At 40.1% G+C, this 13269-nt stretch overlaps 1 protein-coding gene across 3 annotated transcripts in view; it reads left to right on the top strand.

The window, feature by feature from the left end:
• Positions 1–11816, top strand: part of LOC135481884 (inositol polyphosphate 5-phosphatase OCRL-like) — a 69616-nt gene extending 57800 nt beyond the window's left edge. For all 3 annotated transcript variants that reach the window (XM_064761647.1, XM_064761648.1, XM_064761646.1), the window contains one exon: positions 8455–11816. In XM_064761647.1, coding sequence (XP_064617717.1) covers positions 8455–8609 — 155 coding nt within the window. In that variant the 3' untranslated portion in view covers positions 8610–11816. The remainder of the gene's footprint in view (positions 1–8454) is intronic.
• Positions 11817–13269: the final 1453 nt, after the last annotated feature.

Raw genomic sequence — 13269 nt, 5'->3', positions numbered from 1 at the left:
ACCCCAACAGAGCCCAGCTAGCCCAATGGATAAATATGATGTAAGGTCTTCAAAAACTTAAGATCGGGTTTATGGGCGGTTAAAGGAGATGAAATTGAAGAAAGAAATGTTGGAAGTCATTTCAAGCTTGATTCAGTTCGTTTGGTCTTATGGAGACAGCCTTGGTTGTTTATTGTACATAGCAGTTAACATTGCGTGAAGTGTATGGCTTTGTATTAATGCATTGTATAAAAAGAGGCATTTTGTGTACCATTTGAATTGATGGAGTGAGTCAAGTCAAGATTTTTTACTCAAAGAAAAGGAAAGATAGAAGAAAAGCAATCGAGGTAAATGGGTTGGCGCCGGTGTGTTTTGTGTCCATTTCATTATAGATGTGAGAAGTTATGTGACAAAGGACAAGGGTTTGTGTTGATGAGGACTCTAGCATTGATCTCTGCTGGGTTGTGCTATCATTGACGAAGAATGGTCTGTTTGGAGCAGAGCCGGTCCAAAAGTTACCCAGGACTTCGTGACATGCTCCACCGGAATTTGTAGGCTTTATCATAGACCGTAAACACCTTTAATCAGAGATGTTATAATTTATTGATGATGTAGTGCCATAGGTGGTAATTGCTCACATTTCATGACGAACAGGAAAACTTGTACAGGAAGCAGCCAAGACTAATCAGTTTTGGCTCTGAATGGCAATGGGATAAGCTCTAACTGGATTTCATTTATTACCTTTATATCATCACTCTGAAATCTTAGCCGACTTTTACAGACTCAAACGTTACAGTTGCCATTTATCATAGATAACTATATCACAAAATAAATTTAATAACTCTCAACTATTACAGACAGGAGAACCGTCAACCATGTGGATAAACTTTCTGCCCAGTGTCTATACCCTGGCATTTAACTGTCGATAGCTTTTGACGTATCACACCTTATTTACATAGTGAGAAGAAAGGCGGTAAAAAGTCATCGCCATGAAACCCAAGTAAGATGATAAAACTTGCCTGGTGTAATTAGAATATCATTGTCCACATGAAGCCAACTTCACCCCAAAAAATTACGCTGGGTTCTAGACTACTCCAGGAGTTTGAATGATGAAAATAAAATGAAGGATTCTTGCGAGAATTATGGTTTGATGCACGTGTGCAGGACTTTGATATTATAGTGCCGGTGTGAGAGAAATTTGCCTGAATGGGAATATCCAGACTTGTGATTTTTACTCTTTTAGAAGGAATTCTTTTCCTTCAGAAAAAGTTTTTCGGATAGCTTAAAATGACAAAATTATCCTGTTTTCGTTCTAGTTTCTGTGTGTATCATCAGTTTATATGAGCTGTTTAGATCATTTTAGTTATACCTATAAAGTGTTTGAGAAATTATGGAATGTAGTATTGTAAGTGTGTTTCATAGAATGATAAGTCATCAAGGTGTCTTGTGTAAATATTTTGACGAGTATGGAAAATATAGTTCTCCAATTCAGTTTTATCCATATAAACATTTACAATTAATGCTTCAAGGAAAAGACAAGAAATTATTTAACCTTTAATTATTTCTGTAGAAGGATGGAAACAAATATAACCGACCAGAGCCCTATTTATTCTTCATAACTTTTAATCTGAAATTCTTATGAGGCCATATGATGCGCCATGTTAATGAGGCGGTAATGCCTAAAAGCCAAAAACTGGGTTTAGGTGACGTCAACAAAAATAGCTGATTCTGGTGTTATAGAAATTGATGACATGGCTGTGCTTTGGATTTTTCTCACTGTGCATGGTTTTTTTTACTTTAATCTGCGATATCTCTTTTATGCAACATCACAAAAATAAAAAGATATTCGTTTTAAACGTCACGTGGAATACTTTATCGATGCATATATAGTCATTGTGTTGTGTTTTCTTGTAAAAACAGAAGAAATCTGGCATCATTGAAAGGATACATGCTTTTATGTTATATTTTAGTAAGGTCTTATCTGAGTATAGGTTCCTAGCGGTATTTTGCTGTCCGCAGTTCTCCCGTCCCAATTGCTTGGCATCTTCTGTAATGGCGTTTTAGTATAATGAAACTGCCTATAAACTCTACAACAGTCCGCCCATGGGACATAAAGGGCTAATCAGTAACTGATTTCTGGGTGAGTAATGGCGACTCGGCTTTGATTCCCCCCTGTAGACACCTCTTGGTCACCATAACGTATCAAGCACACCATTGCGGGATGACGGAAAATCAGTGAAAAAAGTGGGCAGTTGAAAGCTTTCCAGTTGATAGGGGGTCTATTTCTGTTTTAAAACCCGGAGTGACAGCAATTGTGTCATTCTCCAGATATTTCCACGGGAGTTAAATGTGCAATTAGTAGGGATCAAACCTTGTGTCGCCATAAGGTGGGTCTTTCCATTGCCTCGCTACATCGGCCAACTGATACTCAGCCATTCCTGTTGCCCGTTGATCTACTGAGGCTTAACGTGTGTAAATGTGGCACAGCAGGCAGGTTCGCGCGCAATGGCCTTCAGATCTTTGGACAGACCCTCCTAACTTTTTTTTGTCCCTTGGCCAAAAGATGCAGCGTTAAGGTAGTTCTTATCCGGGTATCTCTTAATTCATCTAAATTTCAGTAGCTTTGGTCGAGTTGCTGTCGACTAGCCGACAAAGGCGTTAACTTCAGGACTGTATTATTAGAAGAGCTTGTCTCATGGGACGTCATGGCTTTGATGCCTCCCTTGTACAGCCATCAAGTCCTTCCTAGTCTCAGTAGGACTTTCGAATAGATTGGCCCCCTTGGACATGACAGTCTGACCATCTGGTTGATGTCACATAAAGATAGCCGTCTCGAGTAGAGGAATAAGGCGGACTGCCCATAACTTCATTGCAATGCTACATCTACGGTAACGTATTAAGGTTGTCTGGAAATGCTGAAGCAGCGATATTTGCTCTCCTGGCGGCATTCTAGGATGATGTATTGGAAGGTAATTCCGTGCGTCGTTTTTGTGCGCGTTAAGGAGTCTGGAAATAGTATATAAAATGTTTACACACCACATTTCATCCTCAATGACCCTGCATTAAATTTTTAAATTTTCCTCCGTGAAATAGTACTGACAACTTTGTTTCTCTTGTTGAGTGCTATGTACCATCTTTTGAGATCAGACAGTGGAGATGTTGTGTAAGAAAACAAACCTTATACTCAATAGACATCCTGTGGGAATTTTCTTTGACCTCTGGCCATGAGCTTTGCGTTAAAACAAACATGTGGTTGTTAATAAAGATTAAGGTAATGGAAAAAAACATTCTGTATACACATGATATAGCCGTCCTCTTCATATTTATCAAGAATATAACTAGCTCATGCTCTTGGATCACTGTAGATCTGGGAAAGTTATTTATTTATCTGCCTCGTACCATTCATGTGTTCTTGGAGAGTAAGTGTCCGTGTAACTCATCACATATTTGACCGAAAACCTAAAGCCTAACGAATCACCGCACTTGGTTGATTATTGCGCCTAACATGCCATACATGCCCTTTCTCTTTCGGTAGCTTTTTTTTTTAAAATACAAAGTCTATTGTTTTAGTGGTAGTGAATGATGTATGTCTACTCCGTTAGAAGCCAAAGCAGACTTGGGTTTAGTGTTATTTAAATACAGGCAAGGGATCCGGCTTAACCTCAAGTTATGTACAAAAAAAGACTCGGCGCTTCAGACTTCATTTGTCTTCCTTAACTCTGCTTCAGATGCCTTTTAGAGCTGATTTGTGTGTTAAGTCTGGTTGATTGTCATTACCCTAGCTAGTCTCGGTATCCCCAAGTCTGACCCCGGATTTAGGCCTTAATACCCGCTAACTGTATGTTTTTCTTTAATGATTGCACCCTTGCCGCCCAATACAATTATTTCAATCCGTACCCCCCACGAGATTGGCGAGGGTTGCGTTGAACATGATTATTTATCAGCTTTTAATCCCCATTTAATCAATTTTCAGCTACCAGCTTTCCAACACCTGTAATTAACCTGGTTAAATCCATTCGCCCAAGTTTAACAGGGAAAACTCCTTCATTCATCATCTACCAAATCTCGGTGGACAATTTGTGTTTTCTGCTCAATTGTCCATTGTCGTCGCTGACAGAGGCTGAGGGTCATTTTACCGCAGGTTTCTAACACGGATATCGATTGGAACACCTTCCTGGCATTGGCCGCCGGTTCAGAATGAACTTTCATCTCTAAGCACTCCAGCCCAGACGACGCCTTCGTCTTAACGGTGTCCTCGGATTGAAAACTCTTCTAGGCATTGGCTTAAGGACCAGACAAGTGCCCTGACTTAAATTGTTTGTCAGTTGCCTGTGCAGAGTTGAGTCGTACACTCATCCTGTGCTCACTATTCGTCTGTGCACATATGTATGTGTCTGTTTATTTTTTGGATTGGTGGTTTTGATCATTTTGAAAAATTTTTCACATGCACGGGTCAAGTTTATGGGTGAAACACCGACCTTTGTCAGATGCCTGACAGCTCTTCCAGCTGCAACCAATCCAGTGGGGAAGGGGGGGGGATTTGAAACAATATTCTAATTGGCCCATTGCCGACCTAGTGCATCTAGAACCATGCACCCATCCATGCACCTAGAGGAGAACAAAGCTTGGAATTACTGGTATGCCTTCGTGTAGCTCTTAGCACAATGGCATAGTCAACCCTGTATAACTAACTATCTTGTGACTGGGTCTCATGTCTTCTGTCTTTGGCATGGCACTCCAGTGAGGGAGTACTGTAAATTTATCTGCATAGATTTTGGCACCATCGTGATACGACCGAAATAATGTTGAAAGCAGAACAAACATAGGGTGAAACTCTGACTTGGCATGAAAAATTTCATGCGTGTCTGCCAAAATAAAGGATTTATTTGTCTGACAAGTTGTCTGAACTCTTCTAGGTGTATTTATCAACATTCAGTGAACCCAGTTACGGGGAAATAGTTTAGTTGCATTGGGTAATTATTGATGGGACTACCAGAAGAATGGCCTCGTGCAGAATAAACCGTTAAATATTGGTTCGTTGACTTTAGCGCCTTACTTCTCAACTGTCATTGTTTTCCACCCAGTTGCGTTATTGAATTAGTAGTTAACGTATCGTCTGCCTGCTCCCAAGGTCTTCTGTTATACTGTTTTAAAAAGTTCTTTTAATGAAGTGATTTTCACTAAGCCAGCGAAGTTTTAACTTGTACGTTCTCTCGACTTTTTCCACCGCTTCGTTTTATCGACACTTAAATCTCGTAACATCCCGCTTGCATGAAAAATTACATTTTGGCTAAGGCTGTATAGGGGATTCACATTTCCGTCAATTCGCTTCATTTTCTTTGGGATTACCTGTACACATCTTACATAATGGGACTTGCTGAGACATGGTGCTCTGTAAGGCTGGAAGAGAGGATGCCAGTGAAGCAAGTCCAATCACAGACATGGCACCCTTATTACAAAGGGTAATTGAGGTGATTTTTATATATAGAAGCAGTCCCAATCTACAGATGCTCGTCACGGATCCCCATTTAAGCCTATGTATACACTTGCAGATTTCTGTCATGTCAAAAGCGGTTCCAAAATCATTACCACGTATTGATCATATCTGAGGATGGCATATTTTCAGTTTCCTTTACAAATGTTCAGGTTTGACTGGCTAGCTCTCACATGCCTGGTTTAGTACCTTAGTAGTCAGCAGAACTGACGGCTGAAGGGAAACCCATGACGTCTTGTATCAACACCGAACCTCCCAATACAGACGCATTTCCGGTTCAGTTAGTTCGACTTGGTTAGAATCGACTTAAAGCTTCTATTACAGAATTGTCATTATGGCTGTAAGCTGGCATTTCAGCCCGATATTCTCCTTCCTAGTGACACTGCTCCTCTATTTGTAGCAATCAGCCCGAAGGAGGCACGATGGAATCATTTGATTCCGCTTACGTGTGCGCACCGTGCTGCGGATCTTTGTCTGTCGGCTTAAGGGAATATCGTGTAACGGATTGAGCTTTAATGAAAACTGAAACGCCATACTTTCGCACACAATTGGTTGTCCAAATAGTGTCGGTATTGTTCATGGGAAATGAATCAGGGTACAATCAACTTTATATTTGCCATCGGCAATGAGTAACTTAAAAGCTATTCCCCACAGAACGGTGCTGATTCCCTTCTGTATACGTGCTAATCAACGCTAAATGCGGACGGTAGAAAAACTCGATTCGGTCGCTACTTGGAGTATCTACCACTCACTGCCATACACTGCTGCCTTTGGATTTTCAGAAATAATTTACGTTCGACGTCTGCATGGTGATATTGCTGACGGTTTTGTCTGAGCTTGATCCGCCAGCAGACAATTCTGGTCTCTTAGCATGGACTGGCGGTTTGAATGTATGTGCGCTTCTCTATGCAGAGCTTTGTGTTCGTTCGCTTTTGACTATCTGTAGGATTTAGCTAAATGGCGAACATGGAAATTTAATTTCTCAAACTACTTCTCGTCAGATTACGTGACAGGCACATATATGGAGGCGGAAGAAATTCCAGCGCTACAATTATGTAGTCATTGGGAATAGCATGCAATATGTAGTCGGTGGGATCTGTTGAAAGTCACGGGCCAGCATGCATTAGGTTTTATGTGTATAACTGTAGAGGATGTGAAGTTATTCTTTTTATGATATTGAATTTCCAAGGTTTTGCTTTGGATGAGACATAAATAGGGATCTTGTTTTCGTTTTCCCCAGGTGAATTGAGCAGAAGGCACAACTATGTTTTGCACGGGCTAAAATTGATGTAAAATGCATACTTCAACCTCAACCAAGCTTTCATATTTTAGCTATAGTGAGCATTGATGTATTTTCAGCTGATGATGTCACCCTAAATATTCTCGTTAGTATGATAATGTAGGCATGTGATGACCATTTTACTCTGTAGAAGATACAGTGTTGTACAGAGGTGTTGCGCATGAATACCCTAATAATAGATCAGCTATAAATACTTGCCCCATTCAGTCATATTTTATGTCTGTATGTACTTATTTATTTATTTGATTGGTGTTTTACGCCGTACTCGAGAATATTTCACTTATACGACGGTGGCCAGCATTATGGTGGGAGGAAAGCGGTCAGAGACCGGGGAAAACCCACGTCTGTATGTACGTCTGTATGTAGGTCTGTATGTACGTCTGAGCTGCAAAATATAGTTTATAGACATGCCTTTTGACTAGCCATTTCAACATAAATGGTGATGTTCATATATGTGGAGAAAAATAGTTTCATTAGTATTTCCAGAGGCAATGTACACTATTACCGTTTGATTTTTTGTTTGTTTGTTGTATTTGGTAATACTCCCAAGTTGAAAAATTCGTGCCATAATCCCGGGGAAAAAATGCATCTAGGTGAATCGAATCTTTCAGAAAAAAGAGTGACATAAGCCCATTTCATTTGATGTGTAGTTGGATTCTGTATGTTGGTTACAATTATTGAAATCGTGCCGGTCGATTGATTTGGGCACATGATTTAACCATGTTGGTTGATATGGAGACTTGCTGAGAACAAACTGATGTGGTTTATTCGCATTTATGCTGTTGCCTGTCGCCAGAGTTCAGATGTTGTTTAAACTCAGGATACACTGCCATTTTGCACCTCTAACCCCATCGTGCTGTATTTTTGGAAAAAAGAAAATAAACAGACACGTCGTGAAATTGCAGTCTCCGCAAGAGTGAGCTTAACTATTTGGTCATTTTGTTTAGTGAGGCAGCATTAAGAAGTTTGGATCATTTGAATATTTCTGTTACAAGAAAATAATAAAAAAAGTAGACCATTAAATCCAATTAGCTTTTGTAAGTGATAGAGCAGCCATGTTTCAGTATACTGGGGACATGACTTGTTTTAGAACACTGCTGAAAGATATATTTCACATGAAGAAGGTGGTCAGGTCTTGTGGGAAAATCATGGTATAAAACCTATTTTCTAAAACTGCATTTTAAGCGGAAAAGCTGGCGATCGTTTTAAGCTGTCATACTTGGCTGGTGATAATGAACAAATAGTCAGGTAGTTAAAAATATCGTATTTCTCTAATGGGCGGAACCAGATACTGTTGTCATCAACCACGTTATATGTTATATATTTTCAATATTCTGGTCCTGCATGACTAACTATTTCTTTTTCAGGTTCCAGACAGCAGCGTTTATTGTGATATGGTTGCTTGTTTTATAGTGTTTTACCTTTCAAGAACCTAACGACCTAAATAAATGAAAATACAGTAAACCCTTGATGAGAACGGAACAGCAGCCATATAAGGGGGCCTCTTTGTCCTGTATTATCACTGCATGATGGGCCCCCATGCCTCTTCGCCTCTATGATGATGTTGGAGGTGTATAAGGCGACACGTTAGATTAATTGTTAAAACAGCTTGTCTGTTAATCAAATTGGCTGTAATTTGTCTCCATCTTTTGACTTCTCGCTGTTTTCTCTTTTCTTCCAGCGTCTTTATTCGGAGAGATATTCCTGCGGGCACCCAACTCTATACACACGGTCGACTCAAGAAACAGTTCAGCGAAACCGGACCGTGATGATCCGGACGAAAGAAAACGCGCGGCATTTGTGTACTTGTTCCTGACAAATGAGTACGACGACTGATCTCTTGATCCGGGCCAATTTAGCCACGCTGGATTGTGGGAGGAATCAGCCTGCTGGGGAAACAGGCCAGATATGCTGGGAGAAGTGGACATTAAAATACCCAAGTGATCCACACTGTAGACGGTTCACATTGTCCGTGGACTTGCGTTTGTTGTCGTTGTACGGATTCTAATTGCAATGATGTAACTACTTAAGGTTGTTGTGTAAGCTTCTAACCCTACACCTATATGAGCTGCGTGATTTATACATCTGTGTTTTCATGTATATAAATATTTATAAATATGCATTTATGGAATAGTTCATTTATCTTAAGGGTGTATATATATTTTACATCGCATTATTGTAAATGACAATCTTGCGAACAGAAGCTATCGTTAGGTCACAAAGTTACAGAATGTATTTATTTTTATTCCTTCATTACTTCACATAGTTTTCTATTTCATGTAGATCTTCTGAAATCTATTTTGTTACGAGTTATTTTATGTTTATTACAGCTTGAGGTGGGTATTTTATGTGTCAGTACACTTCATGAGTTCAAGTGAAAATTTTTTGTGAACACCATTTGTATACAGATGCTTACAGCCTTTTTATTTCATTTTTTTATTCTTGCTGATTGACAGTGTTTTTCCGCTTTTATGGGATCGTCCTGAGCGTTTGTCAGGTCGGCCTAGTCTTGTAAAGTGTATGAGGTTCACACTCGATGTAGACGATGAAATTTTTATAAGGTACAAGGTGGCGCCACTGATCGTCTTTCTTGGACATGGCTTTCAGTGATGATGCAGGAGTACAGCCCGCCTTTGTGGTACTTCTCCCCTCTTTTTGTGAAAGCCTAACGTGATACATACAGCGAAAGAGCTAGGCGAAAATGTTATTACCGGCCCTTTATATAAGTGTGGCCAAGCCTATTAAACTGGTTATATAAAAAATCATTTTGGCTGATATAGTTACCGCTAATTAATCATAGAGATATGCTTTTTTTTTTTACTGACTAGAGTAAATGTTTTATTCAGTGCTTCGATCCACTCTTGTCGGCACTGAATGGCTAGCGTAATGACCGCAAAGCACGTGTTCCTTCAAGCCGCCTGACTGCGTAAGGAGAAGACAGGGCCGATAGCCGTCTCTTCCCTCCTAGCCTGGGTTGGAATGTTTTCTGGGACCGAGCTATCCAGTTGTTAAGTGGTGTTATTGGATTGGAGAGGATTGGCTGTGTTTCTTTCGTCTGTAAGGGCAAGAATTGTAGCACGGCTGAACGGGCCGTTTGAACAGCTGCTAACTGGGACGTTTTCACCCAAGCACAATTTATACCGTTACCAGTTGGGCAAAATATTTTAATGGTTACTCGTTCTGGCCAGGAATGGAACTTTAGGAGCGCTACTCGGCCACAAAGCGGACATCTCGGGCCAGACCACCAAGGAATTTAATCCGCGTTGTACACGCTGTCTTGTCGGAATTCGTTCTAGCATCATCGGGCGTATCATCGGTAGTTATACAAGGCGTTGTTGCTGTGTTGTGCTGCAACTATCTGGCAAAGAAGTTCGTGTCTCGGAGGTTAATAAAAGTTTTTTTGACAGCTTCCTTAATGTACCCTAAAATGTTGGTTTGTTTTGATGGAAGTAATAAATCAGAGGGAAATTGAAGCGGTATATTGGTGTTCGCCGGCTGACAACGACTCCAATTCTCAAATGACCGGGAATAAATCTGGCTGAATTGTTTGCACATATGACAGACCATCTCCAGCAGGCCGATGCTATCTTAACTTGTTACAGAGACTCTTCTAGATCTAGACCCGGCCGCTTTAGATACTAGCAGTCCGCTGATAGAGGAGTTTTTCTCCAAAAATCTGTTTAAATAACTAAGTTTTGTGTACGAACACCAATGTAGTTTGCTTCCGAACTTGGATCTGACAGTCATTTGGATCTACTCGCTGATGACTCGCCTCTTCCATTCCATCATCCCAGGTAGGCAATCTGCACTAAATAGAATTCTACGTGGTAGGTGCCAAGGTTTCCTTGTGTTTCTGTGTTTCAGCTGTAGCCCAACAACCATCAATGTTTGAATGAATGATGAATATTTTAGATGTACTACTATATATAGCAGTAGTCCAGTCAGTTGTATTGTTTTTAATAGAATGTCCTCCATAGTCTGCCTTCCTAACTCTTGTGAGGCAAGTCATTTAGGATGGGTATAAAAAGACTGTTTGAAGGATTTTCGATCAACCTTGACCCTTGCGTTGTCACGGGGTTAAAACAGGATTAAGGAACTACTTTAAGACGGGATTTAGTATTCTTCGTTGTGACCTACAGCAACACATGCCAAAGACCCATTTATGAATATACGTAATCATCACGAGGTATGTAATGTTTATTTATACAGACATCCAACTGCACGAATCTCTAGTTCTTTTTTTTATAAACTGTTTGTACAATTTGTCAATCCTAATAGTGTATGCCGTCATTTCACAGTCGAAGAACCCATTTTATGAAGCAGTCAAAAGGGCGTTCGTCACGTAATATACTCAATAAATGATTGTTACACCAGTACATGGAAATATATCGTTCTTTCACCAGATTAAAAGTACTATCTGTAGAAAACGAAGTATACAAGGTTGTCCTGCTGTAGGTTTTAACTTTGCGACTGGTAACGCGGTACACCGCTATTTGTCAGCATTTGTGAAACCATCATGTTCTAATGTACTGTTATCGTTTGAGATTGTTCATGGTGTTATTGGACCCTGCCTTGCCTGTGTTGTGCAAAGCAGTACCTCTGGTTATTATATGGTAATTGCCTTGTAAAACATAGCCTTCTGGTGACCGTTGACGGGTACTGATCTCTTAGATCATACCTCTATTAATCAAGTAAACCCTGGCAGTCTAGGCAGTACACCAAGGCCTGATATATGTCGGAAGGGCCCGGCGTGGCAACTGCTGATAGCTGTTATGCTGGACCTTCTCCAGGGACTGTATAACAGTGTAAATTTGTGTAACCTTCCGCATGACCATAACCCAGTTTGTAGTAGCAAAACTGCCTCTGGCTCGAAGCCAGAAACAAAGATGTATGTTCACAACCTTTTGTACTAAGTTTGCCTGAAAACTCACTGCATTGATAAGTATACAAACCAGTGTCCTTCGTGTCTTCAATCTTCACTGTGTGTTTCTTTACCTTTTACCGCTAATAAAATACTGCCAGTGTCAGAAAGTCAGTGTGCTGTAACGTCCAACTCTGTCATTGCTTCATCTATTTTATTGGGATTACAGTTTATCAAAAATGGAACCCCCAGTAAATGAGAAAAATGCTGTATACAACCCGAGGAATGGTTTCTTCTCACAGCTAACGCATGCATTGGCTTCCAGACATCCTCCCCATGCTCACAGTTTCAACGGAATTACTTCAACCAATCCATCCCAAAGCTTTCATAACCCTAGTCCCCAAAGTATATATAACGCCCTAGTAGTGATGGGGCTATTTAAATTATTTGGCTGTCGGCTCAAAGTCTCTGACTATCGGGAACTATTGACTGCTCGGAAATAATGATAATTCGTTCAGATTGATATGCTGCCTCCGGTTGAATGGTGATGCGGGCCCACTGTTCTCCACTTACGTACTTGGCTGACATGCAATGTGCTTCTAATTCCCTGTTGATATAGGTTTTGTTTTACAAGAGTAGAAAAACCGTATTACATATCTGTCTAACTGATGAAGATATTATGAAGGGCATGATCATTCATTTCTCGTCAGCACTTGAAAATCTGATGACCATTAAAACGATTGTCTACAAATGTAGCTTTTCTTAGCATTAAAGAGCTACATGTACAGATCTTGGGCCTTCTGTACACTGGGATTTGGAGAAACTTGTGGAGATTTCAGTCTTTATGGAAGTGGTTATAACTTGTTCTTGTGCCTTACAGAGGGTTCAAATCCAAATTCGGTCCGGATTTTGATACAATGTCCGTATGACGTACGTAAGCCATTGTTCCACATCTTAATGTAGCATATCGATGGTGAACGGTGCTGTTATTGGTGATTATAGTAGGTAACTTGAGATTTTCGTAAGTGTGTGAAAGTGCACCAGGACGTGCAGTTCCTCATTCCTCTTGTTTGCAAGACTTTTTGACCGATTCATCATAACATTTCGATCGCCACCAAGACTTGAAACCTGATTAAACCACCTTTTTTTATTTATAGAAGGACTTGAAATTGTGCTATAAACAGAGCTGTGTTCAGACAAATCTGACAATTCTAACGTCCGTGGCCAAATACTGAACTTCATTATGTAGTCTCAAATTTGGATTCTGTTCCTTTAAGGAACTGATCATTGGATTCGAACCCCACAAACTTAGGCATGGCTTACGATTTAATTATAGCAAGTTAACATTCAAGTATTATCAGATGTAAACATACCATTTTTCAACTTCTGAAATCTGTAATCATCAGGTAGGCAGTAGGCCGAAATTTTTTGGCTTTGACCCTACCGACTCCAGTTAAATGATGGCAGTTAAAGTACTTCGCGGTTATTATGGTATAATCTTTGACCTACCCGTAAATCCAGTTTATCTGATGATACAGAGCATTTTAGATGAAAGGAAAGAAAAAAATTCATGAACACGAGTAAAATTTTTAGGCTGGATACAGATTTACAACCGTATCTAATTCTGGATCAGCA

This window comes from Liolophura sinensis, chromosome 1 (genome assembly GCF_032854445.1).
Source record: "Liolophura sinensis isolate JHLJ2023 chromosome 1, CUHK_Ljap_v2, whole genome shotgun sequence".
NCBI lineage: Eukaryota > Metazoa > Mollusca > Polyplacophora > Chitonida > Chitonidae > Liolophura > Liolophura sinensis.
This window is presented reverse-complemented; position numbering and strand designations above follow the sequence as displayed.